At 40.9% G+C, this 23,978-nt stretch overlaps 1 protein-coding gene across 14 annotated transcripts in view; it reads right to left on the reverse strand.

Moving 5' to 3' along the window:
- Positions 1-23,978, reverse strand: part of dock10 (dedicator of cytokinesis 10) — a 74,203-nt gene that overhangs the window by 43,685 nt on the left and 6,540 nt on the right. For 5 of the 14 annotated variants that reach the window (XM_037775056.1, XM_037775059.1, XM_037775057.1 and 2 more), the window contains exon 1: positions 7,245-7,677. The exons of 2 other annotated variants lie outside the window; for them this stretch is intronic. In XM_037775056.1, the coding sequence (XP_037630984.1) occupies positions 7,245-7,403 (159 nt within the window). In that variant the 5' untranslated portion in view covers positions 7,404-7,677. Of the gene's footprint in view, positions 1-956; positions 1,206-7,244; positions 7,679-23,978 lie in introns of those variants that run through there. 7 more of the 14 variants (XM_037775069.1, XM_037775067.1, XM_037775068.1 and 4 more) reach the window with 3 other exon arrangements.

Here is a 23,978-nt window from a genome sequence, read left to right on the forward strand (position 1 = left end):
CGTGTACATTTTGAAAAGCATTGTATTATATGTCTGCATCTGCTAGTGGGCCGTCACGATAACAGTTAAGGCATAGTAATATGTTAATTCCACTACAGGAGAGACTCGACGTTCTCTGCAATTAGGTGGAAAAAAAATATGTGTGTTAGTGCGTATATCGGCATCGGCCAAAATGAGTTGGAAAATATTGGCAAAAATTCACCATCATGCATCCCTAAATTAAACATCTTTCGGTCGGACAAAACAAGCCGTTTCAAGGTGTCAACTTGAGCTCTGAGAAATAGTGATAGGCATTTTTTTACTACTTTCTGACAAACAATTAATCAATGAATAAAAAAAAAATCCTCTACAGAATAATCAATAATGAAAATAGCCATTTGTTGAAGCCCTAATAACTAATGGGTAAACAAAATTTGCTTTTCTGAGCACCAATCACTAGCAAGTAAATAACATGAGATTCAAACAGAAAAATGACAGAGGAAAGCAAAAGGCAGGTGTTTAGGTCGGGCTTGAGGTTTTCGTATGCCGTGTCTCCACTCTGACGATGACCATGTGACGTCAGAGTTAATGTTTCAGAGAAAAGTCTGTGGCTTTCCCCTCACGAGCTGATGTCTGTCAGATACACTAATGTAGCATTAGCTCTGCCTATAGGTGTCATCATTTAATCTCCTCTATCTGACTCTTCCTGTCACAGAGCCTGGCTCAATGTAGTGTAACAAACCAACCTTCAACAGAGGAAGGAAATGAAGCACACAAATATCGTTAAACACATTATATATTACAGTATAATGGCCACAATGACTGTGGTCATTAAGGCTGTATAAATCACAACTATGACTATGATTCACAGCATATAAACACGTGTAAGTCACTGATAATAAACTGTAGCCATGTGATAGTCAACAAATAGCTGAGAGTTGTAAAATGCAGCGTGAAAGTGACGTTCAAATACATACAATACTCAGCCGGGCGAAATCCGATCGCACTCGTTTGCTCTTTATTTTCCTCCTGAAGGTGATTTTGCTCCTGAAGCTCATTGTGAGCAGAATCAAGTAGTAAGTGTGTAACAATATTACACACACAGAAAAAGCAGCAGAACGTCCAGAGAGAGAGAAACAAAAAGGTTAAAGCTAAATTAAAAGCGAACTAAGCAAAACGCATATCGAAGGCATGTGCTCTATCAGAAGGAGAACTAACACTGGGAGGGTTTTTGAGTTTGTGCACGTGGATGTAGAGGAAGTTGATGTTTGGTGTCCAACACACACATACACACACACACATGCAACCACACACGCCCGCTGAAAATCCCCTCCAAAACGAGAAACTAACCAGTCAGATGCTCCTGTTTCTATACATCATATGTCTTTCGATTTCTGACAATTCAGCAAGACACTATTATCTGTCCTGTTCAAATTAAGTGCTTACAGACATATATTTATTTACACTCCACATTACTAACCATACAAACAGACAACCCCTCTCTACAGTTAAACACTATCATGTACTCACACACACTCAAAGTCAAACTCTCAGCATCTTATCTTCCTCTGTCCAAATGTATCAATCACAAACAAACACACATACAGTATGAACTTACCAGCCTGCAAACCATCAACTTCCTGCTCTAAAGCTAACCTGTCCTGACACCATCTGCAAGACAGTGTATAGCTATATATAAAAAGACATGTACAAAATTAAAAACATACAGTGGTATTCACTGATGCTGGTTCCCATTTAAGTAAACGCACACAACACAAAATAAATACAAAATAACAATTGTATCTGTATTTGCCTATTTGCACCCACATACACCCACTTCCCCTAGATTAAACCTCATAGCAGAACAGAGATCTGTAGAAGAGGAAACAACTCATGATGATACAACAAAATGGTATACAGTACCTGCTGTTAACACATTACATAAGGTGCTGCCATGAGGCCTTTTGGGAGCACTAATGGATTACATGACGCAAGGAAATCAATGTACTGCATTATCCCACTTTAAAGGGTCAATTCACCCATATTCCAAAAGAAAACATTATATCACTTACGTTTTTTTTGTAATGGGGTGTCTGAATTGTGTGCCTCCAAACCGATGCAATGGAGGTGAATGGAATTTCATTTGTGGTGCTCACAGCATTGAAAACTAATAGTTAAAAAAATCAACACCAGCATCTCTTTCTAGAAACAGTGTCCTTGTTTCACTCTACAGATTACGCTGTCCACTGTTTTCATAAACTGTAGGGCCTATAGGAAGCAGTTCCCGTAGAGTAAAGTGTTTACAGCAACGTCTGTGGATTATCCATACTATATCGGACGCTGTGTCTGGAAAGACATTGAGCTGTGTATTGACAAGAATCTGGCAATACGATACGTATCATGATATAGAGGTTATGATTCAATGTATTGCAATGTATTGCAATACTGTATGCAAAGTGATATATTTCAAGAAAACTGTCAATGTATAAAGAACAAAACACCATATACTGTATATATATTTTTTTATGCAATCAGAACAGTGGGATCTGCACTGAGAGGGTGCATCTCTTAGCAACTGGGTTAATCTTTGCAAGTAAACTATTAATTAAAAATCGCTACAGTATCACAAAACACAATATTACGATATTCAATATTTTCTTACACCACTAAAAGACACATGAATGTAATGTAATCAATTGTTAATGCTGTGAGCACCATAAATAAAATCCTTTCATCTCAATTGTATTGAAAGGGAGGCGGAAATCTCAGGTACATATGTCAAAACTGAGCAAACTACAATAACCGCCATGCGGTTGTATGCTTCCGCCAACCAGTCAGGTTGCAGTTTACATCCATGTCTGTTCAAAATGGTATCACTTCATCATTTTATCCTATTAGACATTTCTGTGAGGTCACAGTAACCTTGACATTTAAACACGAAAATTGAATCGGTTCGTCCTTGAGTCCAAGTAGATGTCGCTCCAGGCGTTCCTAAGTTATCGCTTTCACGAGAATGGGACAGATATGAGGCAAGCGTGACCTTTGACCACCAAAATTGAATCAGTTAATCCTTGAGTTCACGTGAATGGGTGGGATGAACAGACGGGCGGACAACCTGAGAACATAATAAGAAACCCAGAACTATCTGCCTGGCTGGATGGATGCCACAAGAGCTAAATGAGTTGTTGTTTTTTATTCTTTGTGTGCATTGAGCCTTTAAAACATTTGTGATTAATTAGAAGAGGAAATGTAAAACTGTACAATGTGAATAAGGATAATCTTTTTAACACACAAATCTGCGGGTGCTCATTACTCTTCACACTCTCCTGTTAAGTGTAGTAGCGCATGCTATATGTTTTATTATCTGGAACTCACATGCGTTAATGGCAGTTGGTTTTGGCCAAGTGGTGTGACGTGACGGCCAATTTTGAGGTTTAAGTGCAAAAACTGTTTCACATGGAATGGAAGTTGCATGTGAAATGCAAAGGTCTGTCATCTGTTTCGCTTTTAGCCAGCATCTTGCTATTTATGAGACTTTGTGATTCATTAGAGGAAAACACTACATTTGGTCTCATGACTGCAACTCTGATGGTCATGAGAGAGAGAGTGGAACAACAACCTGCAAGTCTACCAGGGCGAGACATGTCCAAGTAAAACATTAATCATAATCTACTGTATGTTGTCCTTATTTAATAACTGTTAATAACTCTTTGATGTTTTGTATCTGAGACAGTGAATCATAATTACGCTCTTAGCGCTGCACTCCTTCAAACCCATTTAACGTCTGCAGCTCAACCTCCCTCCTCTTCTTTCCCTCCCTCCATCCGTCCTCTGCTCTGCAGCTGCCTCCATCCCTCCCTCTCCTCCCCTCCTCTCCTCTCTCGCTTCCTCATTTCATCAAACATCCTCAGCAGCGCACTCCTTTATTTCTTCTTCCTTTGATTCTCTCTGTCTCTTCCCTGATCCCTTGTTCTCAACCTATTAAACATCCCTTTTAACATCTCTCCTTCAGTCTCCTCTGTTTCTCTCCTGCCCTCCCTCTTAGCAGGGGTGAGATAGAGTGGGTGTTGATGTTGGTAAACTACAGCTGTGTGGAGGGCACAAATAGAGCACTAGACTGGTGGCTCACAGCGTGGCTTTCCTCCAGCATAACTGTGAACAAGAGAGTGAGACAGAGAGAGAGACGGAGGGCGGGGTGCTCTGAATTGGCCAGAAGATAAAATGAAGAGCAGAATAAATCAAAGTTGGGAGATGATTAAGACAAAGATGGAACGAAATCACGGGGTTGAACTCTTTGCACGTCACGCACACAAGCTGGTCTGCGTCATCCTCAAGCACAGATTTTAAGGGCTTATCATTCTGGTAAAGGAAAGATGTGAGGAAAGTGTGACAAAAACAGAGAGAGGGGGAGTCTGGAAGAAGAGAAAGAGTGTGAAAGATTGATAGGGAGTATGAGGGAGAGACGGAAGGGGGGAGATAGGGGAACAACTGGGACAGCAGAGAGGAGACGAAACCAGACAGAAGGCATCTGCTTTACGTCATTAGAGCAATGCAAGGTCTGGGGAGAGACACAGTGGGACTAATGGGGATTCATACTTCTAAAAGAAGTCGCTCCTCTGATGAAAAATGTGCTTTTGTAAGGCCAATTTGACGTGTTGAGTAGTGGTGAAGAGAGAATGAACCTTTTTTTTCTAACTTTCTTGCCTTCTTCCAAAACACACACCGCACAGTTTTTGTGGTGGCTGTCAACTTAACACGTCTATTTCAGTCCGTCCATTCAGCTGTGTGAAGGTTATTCTGCAAAAACCATAAGCAGCCCTCCGTCCGCAGTGAATGGACCAATAATTCCCCAAATCACACATATTGTCAACGACCAATTAACCAACCAGTAACACATTATCGAATGCCACTCAAGAGGTCAACACCACCGAGGAGGACTGACAGTGTCCAGAGAGAGACTGGAGGATTTGCATTCTTTCCCTGACCACAGTGTCAGTGACAGGGTGTCAAGCTTGTAGGGAGAGATGGAGGGAGGTAAAGGGGGTGTACTGCACATCTGACAGCTATAGGGGACAACGTCTTGTTTAGCATGTGCTAGACCCTTTGCTCTCCCCTAACATCCCTATACTTAGACTCATTAGAGAGCCCTTGATGGAAGCCATGGTTGCAAAAACCAGCCAAATTCCTTATATAAGTCTTTTTCAAAAGTTTTACCTTTTATCCTGACAGTTATGAACAAGACACAGACCAGTGGTAGGGGTGTAACAAAGTATCAATCCAGGATCATTGATACATGGTGAAAACATTGATACACATCGTTATCTTTAAGATACACCTTTATTTTGAAATTCCCATGGCACATCTGTGTCACCATTTCCGTCGAAACCCACCTCCTTCCTAAATATTCAAAAAGTGCTTAAACATGAGAAATGTGACACTTTATAGTGAGGTCTATTTTCATTATTTTTATTAAAAAGAATAGATTGTTTTTCATTTAAATGTCTGGAAGAACTTGCTCAGTTTAAAACTGAAAATATTGAACCGCTTTTGAATAAACCCTCTGTTGATCAAACAGTGTTGAAGAACTGAAAACCAATTTCCAAACGTTTCTATTGACCAAAGTAGATGATCGTGTGATCAGTTTCACGACCACAAATAAACCTTTCAAGAAGTTTCCTGACCATAATTAGTAGATGGCACATATGAGTTATGAACGACTTACTACTGGCAACTGGCAGTTCTAGCTCTTTTAGATCACAGCTTTCTAGTTGACACTACTGATCAATCAATTATTTGAACATCTTAAACAACAAATATAAATCTCAGTTTTAAATTAGTTTCATCTTCAAAATAGAAATTTAACAAGATCATCAAAGCTGCATTTGACCTTTGGAGTTCCCCAGGGTTCAATACTTGGGCCTTTACTTTTCTCCATCTGCATGATGCTGCTTGGTCATATTTTATGCAGATGACACAGGACTGTACTTCTTTGCTAGATATCCAGCAACTTGATTCCCTACATGATCATCTAATGCAATATATGTCACAAAACCTTTTGAAACTTGAAAAAAATCTGGCCTGGACACCTGTGTGAATCACACATCGGGCCGCTGTCTTCAAGCATGAAATGGTGCTGCAGGAACCGGCTGTCATTCCGAACAATGCCATCTTATTTTTTTTTTTTTTTAAAAGGTGACCAACATGACTGCATTTTGGAATAAAGTCTTTCAAGCCATTTTTAAGCCTGGAAAAGTGTAGAAACTTTGGCATTGTTTTAGTGCTGATGAATCTCTTACTCTGACATGGAAATATCTCGTGCTAAAAATGATCAGCAAAAGGCAAAGCTGGTGCACTAGTTTCTAGTGCAGCCTGGCCTGAATATATCAACACATGCTATTATACTTACAGTACAAGAATCAGCAGGCAAACATGACTTTGCAGTGTAAACTATTATCTGCCACACAGACCAGAAAAACAGACACCAGAAGGTTTATGGAGGGAAAGAAAGAAAGGGGAAACAGAAGGGGCGAGTGTAAAGATCCCACCCTGCCAAATCTATAACATTTTTTTCCACAAGGCTTACAGAAACCAGGGTCTTTCTGGGAATACAAAAATCTGGCCGACACTAGTGGATACAGATACCAAACAGATGTACCGACTGTACTGAAAAGTGAAAACATGCACTTTGAAGTAATTCATTCATCACTTCTTTCATCCAGTCATTCATTCACTCACTCTTATCCACCATTTTATTCATGGTTCTATTTGAATAGCTATTTTTATCATCTTCTCTGGTGACCATATGCCGAACAAGCAGAATTTTTCCCACAGAAACTAGATTCCTCAAGTCTGACCCCACCATCCCCCCCTCTTTATTCTCCTCCCTCCATTTCCGTCCTTCTGTCTCTCAGCTGTGAAGGGAAACCACCAGGCCTCAATCATCGATCATACATCAACCTCAGCAACAGAGAAAAAGAAAGTGGCTGTAAAAAAAGTTGACGAGATGTAGAGAAAACAAAACAGATTGCCAAAATTAAGAAAAGAAAGTTTATACACATGGTAAAAATAGCCTTTACCTTTTGGCTCAGAACATCCATCCATCATTGCAATTAAAATGCACAAAAATAAACACTCATGCAAATTCAAATATGACGCCACTGTGCACACAGTTACTCCATACCCACATGCTGTAGTCCCCTCTATACCTGCCAACACATGCATCAGGTGGAAAGTGAATGAGTTGGAGGTGCAGTAGTGTTGGTTACCATTACAATGATGGTCAGAGGTGAGCGGGTGGTGGTGTAACCCTCCAGGGTGGGAGTGGCAGCATCCAATGACATCTTGTCCTGTCGTGAACACATATGACCGCAGTCGGCCCCGCCCACTGAACGTAGGAGCAGTACCACGCTGGCCGAACAACCCATAATCCACTGCAGTTGACTCCTGGTCCAGCCTAATCCCGTCCAGCAGTGTATAGGCTTCACTTGAACTGAGGTTCCTTGTTAATCCCAAATCAACCTGAGCTCAAGTGTCTGCCCTGATGACACAGTCCAGTTCAGTCCAGTCCAGTCAGCCCCTGGTCCAGCCAGTGGTGCTGCCCCCCCCTGTCTCGTTTCAATTCAACCAGCTTTTCAAGTTTTCTGTTTCTTTCCTGCACTGCTCTACTCCCGTCTCCAGCTCCTAATGTTGCTGAGCTTACACACTGGCAGCCTTACATGGCTCTCTCTCTCTTTCCCTCTCTCTCTCTCTTCCTCTAACACACACACACACACTAACAGCAGCTGTGCACGGTCCAGCCCAGCCCAGCTCACCCAACAAATCACAGTCTGCAATAGCTGTCAGCTGACCAGAACCAGCTGCTGCATGCACGCATGCACACACATAATGTTTCTGATTTTCATTCTGCAGCAGCAGTCTCCCCTCAGCATTTTTCTCCCAATCACACCAGTCCTTTAAAGTCGCAGTTCTGCTGGCTGTGTTTGTGCATTTTGCGGTTTGTGCACTAAAGACAGCACGTAAAGCGCAGACACGCTGTCCCGCACTCTGATTTGGTCAAATAAACTGTAGCTTTTTTGAAAAAAAAGTGTGTTTTTGCACATGCATGTGTTTGCTACAGTAAATTCAGTTAATGTTCCAGAGTGGAGGTTGGCAGAGTGTGTGTGCAGCTCCAGGGAGAGTGTTGGGGAGTGGTGAGAGACGCTATTGAACGGAAAGTGGATGGAAAGTGGGGAGTGGGCGGCTTTACAGATGAAGCGTGTAGAGCTAACATGTGAAATTCCCGTGACTTTGGTTCAGCACAGACAGGCAACAGGACACTGGCTGGGCTTTTGGTTCAATCTAAAACAAGTATTTCAACTATAAAATTCCATTACATCAGTTCTGATGTCTCTAAATGCCGACGACAATCACTTTAACCACTCTAATTGTTCTCATGTCACCGTAACATCTGGTCTTGCTTTATTCTTCATGTTCCATTTTCACTGTGTGTGGCGAGATGGAAAGAAGAAATATGCATTCAGAGAACAAAATGGTTTCATGTGTTTTGCAGCAATTTGAAATTCTTCTCATTATAAAATCCCCCCTTTTATTCCTTGCCAGTTGTACTTGCAAAACTTGCAGAGGTTGTCCAAAACATAGATTTTTAGAAAACTATGGACCAGTTTTGTCACCCAAAGGCTTCTGAAGAGACGCTTTGAAGCCTGGATTTTGGTTAACTGTTCTTTGCCGTCTTTGTTAGTCACTGGAATTCAATGTAATTTGGTTAATGGGGGAGGAGGTGGAGCGAGACGAGGCCAACAAGCACAACAAACTGAATGTGACAACCAGTCAATCCATCAAACACTGCCCAAAGCATACTTCTCTTATAAGCCTTAATATTTCCTCTATGGGACAATGGTTGTCAAAATCACCACCAAGGCACATATAAGAGGAAGTGAAAATAACTAAAATAAAAATAAAACAATTTAATAATTCATTGACTGTATAAAAAGAGAGAAGTTAGAAGATTTTTCCTGTTAACTTCAACACAGAGTTTTCATGGAACCTACATCTAGAAACTATGTTGAGAATCTGCACCTCAATGCATGTAACACTTTGTCATTTTTTTATTTTTTATTGGTGCAATGTGACATAAAATAATCTCCAAAATTGAAAGCATGTACAATTTAAAAACTATACGGCTGTCAAAGTTAACACGATAATAACGCGTTAACGCAAATTCGTTTTAATGCCACTAATTTCTTTAATGCATTAACATAATCAATATTTTATATTATATATATATTATATATTTATATATATATAGTTCTATGGGTACCCACGAGTCTCCCCTTTACAGACATGCCCACTTTATGATAATCACATGCAGTTTGGGGCAAGTCATAGTCAAGTCAGCACACTGACACACTGACAGCTGTTGTTGCCTGTTGGGCTTGAGTTTGCCATGTTATGATTTGAGCATTTTTTATGCTAAATGCAGTACCTGTGAGGGTTTCTGGATAATATTTGTCATTGTTTTGTGTTGTTAATTGATTTACAATAATAAATATATACATATGTTTACATAAAGCAAGCATATTTGCCCACTCTCATGTTGATAAGAGTATTAAATACTTGACAAATCTCCATTTAAGGTACATTTTGAACAGATAAAAAAATTGATTAATTTGCGATTAATTACAATTAACTATGGACAATCATGTGATTAATCGTGATTATATATTTTAATCGACTGACCTAGACATAACATAATCTCCAAAATTGAAAGCATTAAGAAAATTGTACAATTTATTGGACTGGCTGAAAACCCATTGTCACAATGATAAAAACAGGGCTTTTTTCTTAGCTTATGATAAGTTCATGTTTTGGAGATATATGGCTTTCACATGACAGCGACGAGCCTGCATATACATGATGAGAGGTGACATAAACAATGATAGAAGAAACAGAACGAATATACATATTAAGTTAAACAAAAGAAACAGCTAATTACCCACACCTGGGGTCATCTGAGGGAAGGTTTTACATATTCTACTTATAATACAGATTTAGCCCGACTGTAATCATTGTTTTCAATGGCTGTCAGTAGACCTGTAATCAGGTGTCACATAATGTATAGGCATTAGGCAATGACATTTGCACACCCTCCGCTCCCTGCAGAGAGTAGGAGGTAACCATGGTGATGTTGTTAGGTCATGATTAAGGTCATTAGTGTCCACGTCAGTGTGACAGAGAATCCCACCCCCCACCCACATAAATGCTCATTATAATGCTTTACATAGCTAAATATAAACAGCGCAACACACACAGAAAGACACCGATAAGCATGTGCACAGTTGGAATTGCTACTTCTCTCCCACACAGTGTGCAAATATTAATGTGCCCCCCTGAGTAGGAGATGACAGTGCATAATGTCCAGTTCAAAGTAGAGAAACATTAACCGCACCCACCATCATCAGTCCCACCACCCCACCCAACGCCTCCAAAAACCATTACTTCTCACTAAAAGCTCTTCAGTGCAACATGCCTGATAGCAGCGGCTAAAACACACAGAAAAGATGGGCTTTGTTTGCATGCCAGGCCTCCACAATGGTCCTGTCATGCAAATGTGCCCACACAGACATGCCCCGTAGTCGCCAGCAAAGTCCCCATGTAACACTGCTACTGTAGCTTGGTAGTTGTGCTCTCATTCACTCTCTGTCTGCCTTCACATTCAGACTTCAAACACAGATTATATCACCATGCTTGGCTGTTGGGAGTACGTTTCCATCCAAATGTTCGTCAAGATGTAAACTGATCACTGAATGTTTCCATTATCTGACATGCAAACATTTGCAAGAGAGGATGACAAGATAAGATCGTTTAAAAAGCATGTTAAATGGTAGAATATACCTGATGTTGATGTGGCATTTATGATATTTTTTTTAAATTAAATTGTCTGTCTACACATATTATTAGGGGTGGGGGAAAAAAATCAATACGGCATAGTATTGCAATATTTCGCGTGGCAATATTGTATCAATACACGGACGTCAAGTATCAATCTTTTCTTATATAAACTATTAACTGCTTAATAATCAGTCGCTCAGCTCAGCTGCTATTCTGTCTTTCACAGGTTGTAGTGGGCTCAGTCTTTAAACTACAGTGAAGATACTCGTATCATATGAAACTAGAAAACCGAAGAAATCGATTGATACCAAACATGTCACATTAGTTTTTCGGGAAGAACTTAAGAGATAAATAACGCCCCAAAGTTACGCTACATTTTGGTGAGAAAAAACTGGCCACTTTCAAAGGTGTCCCTTGACCTTTGACCTTAAGATATGTGAATGAAACCTGTATCTTATTAGATGAAACAGATGTTGACAAACTGCATAATTTGCAGTTGGAAAAAATAATATATTGCAATAATTCTTATCACAATACTCAATGGCAAGGTTTAGTAGTTTTACTCCCACATTTCACGCACAAATGCAAAACAAATGTGCATTTAGGAGTAAAGGAAACATACTGATATTTGATTAAGAGAGGTGCAGTCTGTTGGTTTAAGTGTATTATGTCATAAGATCAGTCGTGAGTACACCACAATCATGCTGTGAGTCTTTCACCGTTGATGTTATATGTTGTACTGTAGCCATCAATTAAATCTAAATTCTCTGCACTTCTCCCATTAATAAAACAGTGCCGTCTTTACGCAGAGCCAGCGCAGGGGGTTAATTGAGGAAAGCCACAATAGTTACATTCCTCTCTGCATTTTGTAATTGATTCACTTCACCTCAAGGAAAAGGCAAGGGGAATTTAAAGCAAAACACCCGAGGCAACTCTCAGCGAATGAGGTGGCGAGTGTTGAATAAGTGATGAGGCCGTCGCACTTCCATGGAAGGGGAAGGAGGAAACCGACACGCCCTCTTTGTGGTTGGAGACACAGACATGGAGATGGTAAAAGCATCTCAGCTCCCAGGACACCTGTCCTTTAGTTAGAGTCGGTTAGCAGAATAAATAAATCACACAATGAAATGGGAGAACAAACCTCTACAAGGATAGTCTCACATCCCCGGACAAAACCACAAACATCCGTACCACCATGCATATAATGAGACGGAATAATCTGCTCTTTAGTTCTTCATTTATTCCTCTGTCACTCCCTAGTTCTTCTCAATTCATCATCTGTAACTCAAATATCCAATTTCTGAACTCCCTTGGACGCATAATAAGTGCCAAACACTATCTTTGGTAGTGCTTTATTTCATGGGTCATTTATTTTCCAAATAATTTCCTATAAAGCAACAGATATGTAAGTGTTATTTCGCAGACGTTCCCTGGAAAGTACAGTGTAAAATGATGCTATTTGTTTGAGGAAATGGAGAAATTGCTCAATTGGTAAGTACCTGCTATTTTGACTATGACATCAGGGGAAAGAATAAGGAAATGATATAGAAGTTACAAAGATAACAAAAGAGCACAGTTGAGTTTTTAAGAAGCTGTAAATTTCCAGATATATTTCTGAGAAAAAACGTTTTAATGATTTGAAAAAGCTTACCCTAGATCTATTTGGTCACATTAATAAATAGGCTATAGATTAATGATTGAAAGTATATTATTGACCATATTTGTTCCTGTAATTTCCAACAAGTATTTCAATCATATACTTACTTTATGTAAAAGTAACAATACCATAATACCATAATAATATAAAAATACTCCATTTCACTTGACTCAAAGTAGTCGTTATTCTTACACATATATTGACGTGTAAGCAGCATTTCCATGTTAGCTGGTCGAGGAGGAGCTACTTTGGTAATTTACAACAACGCAACATATTTTATAAGCTAATCATTGCTAATCATTTATTTTATATTTAAGTTTAATTTTAAAGAGCAAAACATGAAGAGAGACTTTATAGTTTTGCATTGCTTTATAGCATTGCTTTTTTTTTCTTACAGATTTAAAGACCGTAGCAGTTACTTACCAATTTTACCAGTTAAATATGTTTGCGGTTTTTCCAAATTATATAATAGGAAACATCCCAGAAAAAAAAAACTGTTACATATCACCTCCTTTCTATGATATTATTAAGAATCATATATGGACCAGTACAATAAAGCGTTTGAATATAAAGCTATTGTTTGGACCTACAGTATGCCTGAGTATGTGTCCTCCTTGTGTGACCGAGCCTAAGCGGTGTGTAAGTCTGAACCTCTGTAAAGGATGACATCATTGGGGTGTATATGGCGGTGTGCTGCCATCATTTATAGAGTTAATGTTTTCCAGCTGTGCGGCCTCAGCCTCTGTAATCCTTCTGTTTCTCTGCTGAACAACACTGATTGTGACAAAGTGGCGGTTATGTACACTAGATCTGCAGGAGTTTAATGCGTCCGTGTGCGTTCTGCATACACGTGTAGGTTAACTATTTAGACAAAAGACAAACACAAGCCGTTTTACTGACTTCAAATGCCTCTAGCCAACTGGGCCGAGTAGGAAACCACACGCTGCACACTGCCTTGTAAGCAGTCAGCTCTGCTATAGTTAGGTTCCCTGTAGCGCTGGAGGCTGACTCATGGCAGCGGCGTTTGATGTGGTGCACAGCTCCACTGAGTTTACTTGGGAAAACACTCTCCTGTTCCCATGGTGACCACAACAGGAAGGATGCTGTCACTCATGGGGTGCTGGGTTCTCAGCAAACTACGGTTTGGCCCCTGGCAGTCACAGAGCAGCAAGAGGGACACGGGGTCAACCTCCTTCTGGCTGCAGCTACCCCCCTATTCTCACTCAGGGTTTCTCTCTGACGGGCTGCAGAGATGGAGAAAGTTCTCTGACTGGAGTAAAAAAAAAAGGGAAAAGTACTGAGCAGAAGAAGGAAAATACAGTCAGGAGGAACAAACTTTCAGATGAAGTTAATCTGGGCTCATTTTCTTAGGAACTTTACTGCTTTTTTACGTTTTGATCTGAATTTGTTGGGTCGAATGAACTTCATCAAATGACCAGTATGTTTCTCCAATTGCTCAGAAGACTTGAATTTGCAGCTTAAGATGCCTCTATGCATTTGCAGTGATTATTGCTTCTTACTCTCCAGCGTTGCCAGTCAAGGTAATATTGTCTCGATATCATCCTGATGTGCTGTTCTCAGTAAAACCTCAGCTTGCGGATGCAACACTCTTGCACAAACAGGAAGACAGACTGAGGTCTAAACTGAGCATCAGGTATAAATCCATCCTGCATGATTCAAGATAAAATAACAATCTTGCAAAGAAGTGATTCGAGGAAATCAATAAAAAAATCCTATATTAGTACTGTACCTGTAGCTGTAATTTGTCAGGTGTTTTTGTGGTCAGAGTCATTTTCATGGCCTTAAGTGCTTCATCATATTGTATTTTGTGATGTTGATTAAGGTGGTTGTATACATTTATGGCGTCACCCTGCTGTGCTGCGGCTGTGGCAAAAATAGTGCTTGGAAAGTAGGCTATGTTCTTTTAACTGCCATACTTGTATCTGAAAAAGGTTTCACAGAGCGAGAGATGTGAGACTTTTTTTCCCGTTCAAACACAACACTTCTGTTTGAACTGGAGGGGTTTTCTCGATTCTGACTCATTTTGGTCTTGATTTTGTTGCTCCTCCAGAGCTTTTGCTTTCACCGTGTCACTCTTCTGTCTTTCTCTGCCACACATTTGTTTTTGTTTCTGTCTCCTCTGCCGGTGCCTGCCTGTCACATGATGCAAAGTTGTCTTGTTAATAATGGAGGAAATTAGAAGCACTTGATGCAACGGATCGCACTTCTAAGGCAAACACTACAGAAATATTTTCCTGTGAGAATGCAATTGCAAATATGATTCAAAACCAAGATGTATTTGTGCAACCTTACTGTAACGAGACCATGTTGTGAACCTAACGACTATCTGGCTCTTAAGCTCTTTCCCTGAAGGTGTTAACAGGAAGAGCAGAGTTCAGAGCCACAGCACACTGCCAATGCCATCTAGTGCTGAGAACTGGACACAGCAGGCTGAGTGGAGGATGAGAGGGTTGCAAGTCTCCACACCTCAGTGTAGCAGTTGCCCTCGCTGCCACGTCTTTAATGAGTGACCTCCAGGAGGCGCTCTGTGCCAAAGATACTATCTGGTCCTCTGGCAGCTGGCTTGTTTAGAAAAGGAAGCTATTAAAATGTCTTTAACTGAGAACTAAAGTCCCGAGGCAGGAGGGATGTTGGGGGAGGGAGCGAGAGAGGGGAGATGGGGAGGAGAGGGGAAGTTGGTGAGTAGCAACTGCCGGGAAGGGGGGGGGGCATTGTTAAAAATTTCCATTCGTTCTCCTTAGACTCACCTCCGTCTTAAAAACCCACCCCCAAACAACAATCAACCTCACCTTTTTTCCTGTCCATCCATCTTACCTACCCTCCAAAGAACTCTTTTCTTCACAGTATTTCTACTTTTTCCAACATTTCAGTGGAAAATGCAGATACACACACACACGCACACACACACACACACACACGCACACACGCACACACGCACACACATACACACAGGTTCATCTGTGCATATCTTTATAATAACAATCAGGCAGCATAATAGGTCAAATAGAGCCTGTAACCGCTTTAAATGGTACGTAATCAAGAGAAGAGAAATTGGAAGCAGGGCTGTGTAATTGGTAAGAATCTGGCGATACGATAGGTATCATGATGCAGAGGTTACGATTCAATATATTGTGATACTGTAAGAAAGGTGATATATTGTGATTCTTTTTTATATCGAGGAGGGAAACTGTCAAGTATAAAGAATGCACTGCTATATCATAGTAAAAAAAAGTTACTTTTGAATGCAATCAGAACAGTGGGATCTGCATCTGCATCTATCACAGTCCCTGTAACATCCAACATCATAGCTCTATTTTGCGAGGGCACAGACACTGAGAGGATGCATCTCTTTGCAAATAAAATAAAGTTTTGACTGAGTTAATCTTTGCATGTAAACTATTACAGTGGAAACCGCTTATTATAGTGATCACGTCTGTCTGGGTCAAATTGATCACTATAAGCAGTTTCCACTTTAATTAAAAATCGATGCAGTGTTTTTAAGAGTCGATACCGTATCACAAAACATAATATCGCGATACTCTATATTTTCGATATTTTCTTACGCCACTTTCTTACTCCCGGAGGTCTCTCAGACCTTGGACTGGACTGGGGTCAGAGGTCAGAGGTTAGAGGTCAGGCTGACAGGTCAGAGGTCAGCAAGTGGATGAACATGTTTTCTATGTATTTACACCACGGGAGTTTGTTTATTGCATAACTCATGAACTCATATGAAATATAAGTGTGACACTGTACATGTCAGAAATGGGTTTACATTCAACATCAGGGGATTTCCAGAACTGTTTCGCCGAGGTGGTAACCACCCAGATGTTGATACATCTCGTCTTGTGGTCAAGTTAATTAGTAGATTAATAGTCATTCTCATTAAATGCATACCATCTGCTCCTTTTCCCTAAATGTTATATTTTATTTTATAAAAGTAGAGTTTGATATGATATATGATATGATATTATTGGAGGTGGTCCTTGTTTCAGGTGAGGTGACAAACATCTAATATAAAACAATGTGAGACACATGCTAGACTTCTACATTGTGATGTTGCAAGTATGTTATTGTTCCTTGATGTACTCTGTGGAACACTTTAGCTTGAACTTAATGGCGGTAATAACAATAAAACTACAGTTTATACCTGTCTACCTGCCTGTTTCGTTTTCCCATTGGCATTCATAAAGAATGTGGCCAGTGAGAAAGCAGAAGCACTGGCATTATTTAGCATCCATTCAGCAGCAAAAGTAGCAGAAACACACACAGCTACTGTACTGTCACAGAGCTGGTGCCTCATTAATTCACTCTCCCACGTGGCATCTCTCCATATCTCCCTGCTGTTTCCTCCCCCCCTCCTCCCGTCCCGACTCGGGCCTCAGCAGTCAAGCAGAGACGGCTGAGGTCACCGGCTTCTTATGCGCTCTGCAATAAATATTTGCAGATAATACCCATCCTTCATGAGGCAGTAAAGCTTTTTTTGGTTTGTGCGGTAACAGGGGTATACTATTAAAATTGGATTCAGTGCTTTTATGTTGTTGTTGTAAAGTCAGCTCATGCTACGGGGGAGCTTTAAGGTAATAGCAGCAAGCAGAGTTTTTTGTGATTTTTCCATCCAAGAGAGAGAACATTAATTATAAAGAAGAAAGAAAAAGGCCCTTTTTCCGATATTAATCTGTTCATCAAAACCTGATATTACTGGAAAGAGCGCTGCAGCGACATAATAAATACCACCGCAGCACAGTAGTCATGATTTCTCTCTCGGTGCTGCCAATGTCTGTTGTTTCTCTGTGATCTTATCTGGGCCGTATACGCAGCTGTAAGGCCTCTCCTGTTTCCTGTCCAGGTAAGAACCAATGAGACAGTCCATGTACTCCTTCACGCTGGCCAAGTCAAACTATGAAATACTCTCCGCTACGTCCACTGTATGTCTGACGAAGCCTCTGACACTCAGAAACTGTAACTATTCCTCATGCAATTATCCTTAATGATTGATGTTTCCTGTAACTCTGTTCGCTTGAAAAATGTGTCCTCACTCTGAACCTGCCATATTCATCCTAAACCAGGCCCAAGTCAATATTTACTTTAATGCAGACATGCCAGAAACACATGCCAGCACAATGGATGCTATGGTTATATATCTACTTTAGTTATGAACAGTGAAACATAAATCATAAGACTTTATGCCAGCCCCCAATCTACACCCTCGCAGTGAAGAAAAAGACCACCAGAATGCCTAGTTTGCAATAAATCATTCAGTCGTGACGCCTACATGTGACACCCTCACAAAGCCTACATGTGACCTCTGGGTAACCTCCATACCGGCGCTAACTATCTACCAGACGCCCACTCAGCACAGCTCCTTCTCCCTAAGGTCCCAGCTTAGACAGAGGACGCAGCTGTTCTGAACACTTTTCCTCATGCGTTTTCATATCTATTATCCTCCCTTACCTTTCACCCTCCCCCCCCCCCCCCCCCCAAATTTCTCACAGACTCAAAATCACTCTTCTGTCTCCATCTATGGCCGGTGATTTTTATTCCTCCCGTATTTCTTTTGCAGATCCCCTTTCAGCTCTTTGGCTGACATTTGAGGCACACAGATTTGATGTATGCACACAAAGAAAGATACATAGTCAGTCAGACATAGGCATACAGTGAGCTGGCGCAGACCCATAGAAAGACTCCCACCACTCTAACATGAGCATCCACAAGCATGACAGACAATCATGGATATCGTTTCTTCACCTCAACTCCCGTCACCTATTGAGCGTTATGGCTCGGGGTTGTGTTTCCTGTGGGATATACTGCATGTCAGATATACACACTATCTGTGTCAGTCAGGGGGAATAGAAATGAGTGGAACTGTAATCTTTGCATCATCTTTGACTCCTGCCACCATATACCCTCAAGAGTCCTGATAACTTTAACTAAAGTTAAGACTGGACCTAAAATAAAATCTGATTTACTTAGAAAACAATAAATACAACAGTAATTGTTGTTTGTATATCAGTGCATGTATTTCCTTTCTCATGTTGACTCACTAGTACCCCCCTACTAGATTAATGGCGAATTAGTTGAGCTGGTCTCAACGTGCAAATACTTTGGAGCTGAAATTGATGACCACTTAAGATTCAATGAATGCGCACACATGGATTAAATCTTGAAACTACAACAGAGGCTGTTCTTTCTTAGGAAATCGAATCACTTCAGAGTAGACTGGCGTATCCTCCAGATGTTCTACAAATCTGTCTCGCAGAGTGCTCTGTCCTTAGGCCTGATCTGCACTTTCGGAAATATGCGTGTTCAAGATCGTGCCAAACTGCAGCGCGTGTTCAAGACTGCGAGTAGGATCATCGGGGTTGATCAGGTGGTTTGCAGCACAGCTGTAAAAGGATCTTATTCTTAAAAAGGCTGATCAGATCCTCAATGATCCTACCTTTCCTCTCCAACCTTAAACTCTGAGGGAGTAGCAGGTCAAGCAGCAAAATCCTGCAGCAGAAAATCAGAACAACAATACAATCATTTGTGCCAATGCAACAATTAGACTACTATATGTGAGATAGATGTGCACCTATTAGGTTTGAGTATTTACTTGTTTTGATTGTGTATACTGTATTTTTAGATTGTATAATGTATATGATGTATATTTTATATTGCCAGTATTGTTCAAGTTCAAGTTCAAGACTTTTATTATTCTTATGTCCCCCAATTGTTTTTTGCCACAGTAGCAAACAACAACAACAACAACAACAACAACAACAACAACAACAACAACATCTCATCACAATAAGACAATATACACATACTGTACATTCCCACATACTAAAACACTGAAAAAAGGTGAAACCTTGAAGTACCAAAAATATTATAAGAGTTACAATATTACTAATGACAAGAACAGAAGAACAGAAGAACAGAAGAACAGAAGAACAGAAGAACAGGCCATGGGTGGATGTGCAGTGAAATGGCCGAGGGTATGAAAGAGAAATTATATCGGTGAGTTTTGACTAATGGTTGTCTGAGACGGGGACCAGAGAGCAGAAACTTAAATTCTGAATGCAGCGGGTGGGTACTGTCTGAAATTATGGATTGTACTTTATTTATCAGCTGTTTGTTGTACAGTTCAGAAAGACATTTCTGCTGAGTGCCGATGACTTTGCTGCTGATTTCTATCACCCTTGTTAATGATTTTTTCTGTTTGAGGTTGAGGGATGCATACCAGCAAAAACTGTACCGGATATGTGTGTATGTGTTTGTTAGTGCACATACCGTTTAAACACATGTATGACCACATGACTTCCCCTTGTGGGATAGTACATTTTTACCTGAACCTGAACTTCTGTTTGCGCTGTTTTATTACAGTACGACCAGTTTAAAAAATAGGTTGACATTTTGGGGAATACTCTCATTCACTTTCTTGCCGAAATTAGATAAAAAGATTGATACCACTTTCACGTCTGTACGCTGAATATGAAGCTACAGCTTAACTTAGTTTAGTTCAACTGAATGTAAAGACTGGAAAGTACAGGTCGGTAACAGATTCCTAACATTGGTAATTTGATGAATCCAGTTTATTGTCCAGCCCTTAGATAAGTAGTGTCAAAAAGAAGTCACAATTTTTAATCCTTCCATATCTTGAAACTAGAGGCTTTTTTAAACCAGTTATCTTCTGCTATGACCAGTTATGCCAGCTATGTCTTCTTGTGTGCTGCTACTCCAGACAACACATTATCTGTAAGTGAAAACTATCTATTCTATTTCTAACAAGGGGCCGAGGCTCTGCAGACATAATCATGTGTGTGTACTTCTATCTTTGTGTGTATATATGTGTGGATGGATGTGGGTAACTGGAGTGGGTGCTGCTGGTGGTGAAATATTAATAATGGCTGCTTGTGTCTGTCTCTTTCGGTTTTACTTTCTGACACCAGCAGGGCCAAGAGGACAGACACGGTCAGACGGGATTATCAGCGGGTCAGCCGGGTTGATCAAAGCCGGCGGGGAACAGTTAGACAGGCAGAGGAGAAAGGGACAAAAAGATCTTAAAAGGATTCAACCATGTAACAAAAACAGGTTTAAGATTTATAGACTTTGAGGACGACTCGTACAAATGGTGGACACGTTTTCTTTACATCCTCTGTCACTTTCCTGTCCAGCCAGTGTGGTGTAGACAGTTAATGAGGGAAAGTCCACATCACGTATGACTACCACACAGTGTGTACGTGTGTGTGTATGTGTGTGCGGATACAACAGGGCAAGGGCAGCAGGGCATGGGGGTCGGACGGTAATGGCAGTAGCATATTCAGTCCTCCTACTGTGGAATGCAGAGTGAGGGAGAGACACAACACAGCAATTCACTCGCAGAGAGTCGCTGAACTATTCTTAGTCCAGTATGTGAAGTGGACCCCCCCCCCCCTCCTCCCCTCCTCGCTCCTTCCCTAGGGGGCCGTGAAAAGAGTCTGGATGGACGAGTTGATGTCTATTAAGGTACGACGGGGCAGGATGGTGAAGCTGGATGGAGAGCTTTTAGAGAAAGAGTGAGAGGATAAAAGTTAAGCTCCAGTGAGGCAAAGCCCGGTCAGTGAAGTCTGAATGGAGCAGTTCACTGGCTGTGAAGCCTCTCCAAAGAGCCTATTGTAAACGTACATTGGCACAATGCATGGCGCCCCGGGGACCTCTCTCTCTCTCTTTCTCTCTCTCTCCTCCTCTCATGTGACCTCTCACAAACACTTGCATAAAAGACAGACTTTCTCAATCTATCCACTTTTCCAACCTAGACTAAACAGACTTTTTGCCTTCTACAGTTCAACACTGACAGAGTGACACTACGATGTATTTCAGGGGGGGGGAAAAATGAATTTCCTGTGCTCACACCCAGCACACACACACACACACACACTAGTGAGATCACTGCACCGCCTCACGCAGAGTTCAAACAGTGGGGGGATTCAGAAAGAGACAGTGTCACTAGTGACAGGCTCAGATTTTTTCCCCCCCTGTGCTCTCGTCTCTTTGCTTTTATTTCTCTGTCCTTTCTGAATGAGTCATTGAGAAGATGGGGGGACAGACACACACCAAGGCCTGGCAGTGCACGGTCCTACTGTTATCGGGCAAACACGGCCGAGTCGTCTGCAGCTCAGTCATAACAAATGTCAAAGAGCTATTCATCTCCTCTAATCCCTTTCTCTATTCTCCTGTCTGCATGTATATATATATACACACACACACACCGGTGACACTAGAAGCATTCACTCAACATGACAAGGAGTGAGAACTGAGTGTAATCCAGCTGATTTGGAGAAAGAATGAGGGAGTAGAAAGGAAGTTCAGGCAATTAGGGAATCCGTGTAGAAATGTAAAAGGCAAAGAAGAAGAAGAGAAAAAAACAGAGAGGGAGCGGAGCAGAAGGTAAGAAGTGAAATATAAGAGGGGGAATAGAGGGGGAGACGAGGTGAGGTGAGGGGAGGAAGAGAATAAGTACGTGTCACCCTGCTGATGAAAACTCTAAAGTGATATGAACACACATTTAGGATGCACCGCATGACGAAGGCGCCCTGAAGAACTGCACAGTATGGCTTCCCAGAAGAGGGTGTTGTACGCTGAGTTGTTCAGAGGCACAACATGTATGGCGTTGTGAGAGAGCGAGCATGACATCCTGTCCCACATTGCACAAACACAATCTAGGAGGTGCCACTCTCACATCGCGGGTTTGACACATACAGAGTATAAGATATGTATGACATACACCCAAACATGAGACGGAGAGGGGAAACCCAACACAAGGTGTGATTTATCACACTTTTCGGTCAAGAAACAGTGGACCCAAGAGGTGACACAGATGCAAAATAAATTAAATTAATTTAAGATGAAGAACAGCTGCAGGAATGAGTCCTAAAACCTGTAAATGAGTTCGCATTTTAGCACTTCGTCTGGAAGTTGATGGGTTTTTTGAATGGGTTTTTAGTTAGATACTTGAAATAAAGTCTGTGGTTAACAAAAGCTTCAGAGATTTCAAGTTTTTAAGTTTTGTTCTATGACATAAAATACATCAATAAATACCCCACTTGTGAATTTTTACACTTTTATATGTCTTAAAAAAGGTGGTTGCTAACGAGTGGCTAAATGAGACTACTAAACGTCACCACGCTGACTCGCCCACCTTTACACCCTCGTTGTTTATACTCACGCTCATGCGACCGTAGTGTAGTTCGTTTATAGCCTAACGTTAGCTTTTTACTTCTGGCGATTGTATTTCCCCCTACAAATCATAAAAGTAATGTTTATTTGTGAATATTATCTTGCTGAAAAAAACATGCAAGTATAATAAACGTTTGTTTGCCACAGAGCTTATTTTCTGCAATAATCCAAAACCCAATGGAAAAATCCCATTGGCTTTTTGTCGAGGGAACCGATGGGATGCTGACTACCTGGTTGGCCTACAAAAATACGTCATCCCTGGAGAACTCTATTACTTCAGTATTTTGCTTTTCATGGTGTGTGTCTGCTGAGCATGACTAATGTCATACAGTGCCATGTATGAGAGCTAATTTAGCAACAGTATGATGAGCGTTTCCCCTGGGAAATCATTTAGCATCATCCATCATGTTTTGTGATCAATTTCTCTAATAGATAATGGCCTAAAACAGTAGCCACACTCATTCAAACTAGAGCATTTGTTGTGTGAAACAGCATCTCCGACTTACATTTATATTCAATTTGATGTTTTATGATGTTAGCGGTCATAAAACCCTGATAATCGTTCTGCAACGTGCTACTTTAATGGTTCCATTGCAATGTTTTGTTCAGTCTTATTTATGTGGTTATACAATCAGACTGTGGTTTGATTTCCAAAACCTCAACTTATGTAAGAGAATAACTGTATTGGCAGGCCTCTGTTGATTTGTGAAGCAGCTTCATATGCAACTCTATGGAAATAAAGACAGCAGCGCAGCATTTGTGTTTTCTGTCCTGCAGTGCTGAGAAACCAACTTTCTTCAAAAACTGGAACACTTACATATGAATATCCACGGGGACCTCAGAGCGTGCAAACTTGTGAATATAGCACAAAGATACTCACAATTGCATGGACACTCGAACATGATAATGCTAATGAGACACCCTGAAATGTCCGAGAACCATACATAAAAACTGCACGTAGCGCTGCAATTGGACAACAGCCTGCTAAATGTGTGATTTAGACACACAAAGTCCCGAACAGGACAAGTTATCTGCAGTAGAGCTTCAGTGTAAACTCCTCTGGGAGATGAGACAGATCTACCAAATCTCTCTCTTCCTCTTCTCACCCTTCCTCCCTCATTTTCTTCTTGGTTTCCCCCTCTTTACGATCTAGACTGGTGATGTCTGACCCAATTATGAGCTTGATTCTGGCTCCAGCTCCACTCCTCCTGTCCCCGTCCTACCTTGTCCTGTCCAAATG

The sequence above is a fragment of the Sebastes umbrosus genome, chromosome 7 (assembly GCF_015220745.1).
Source record: "Sebastes umbrosus isolate fSebUmb1 chromosome 7, fSebUmb1.pri, whole genome shotgun sequence".
Taxonomy (NCBI): Eukaryota; Metazoa; Chordata; class Actinopteri; order Perciformes; family Sebastidae; genus Sebastes; species Sebastes umbrosus.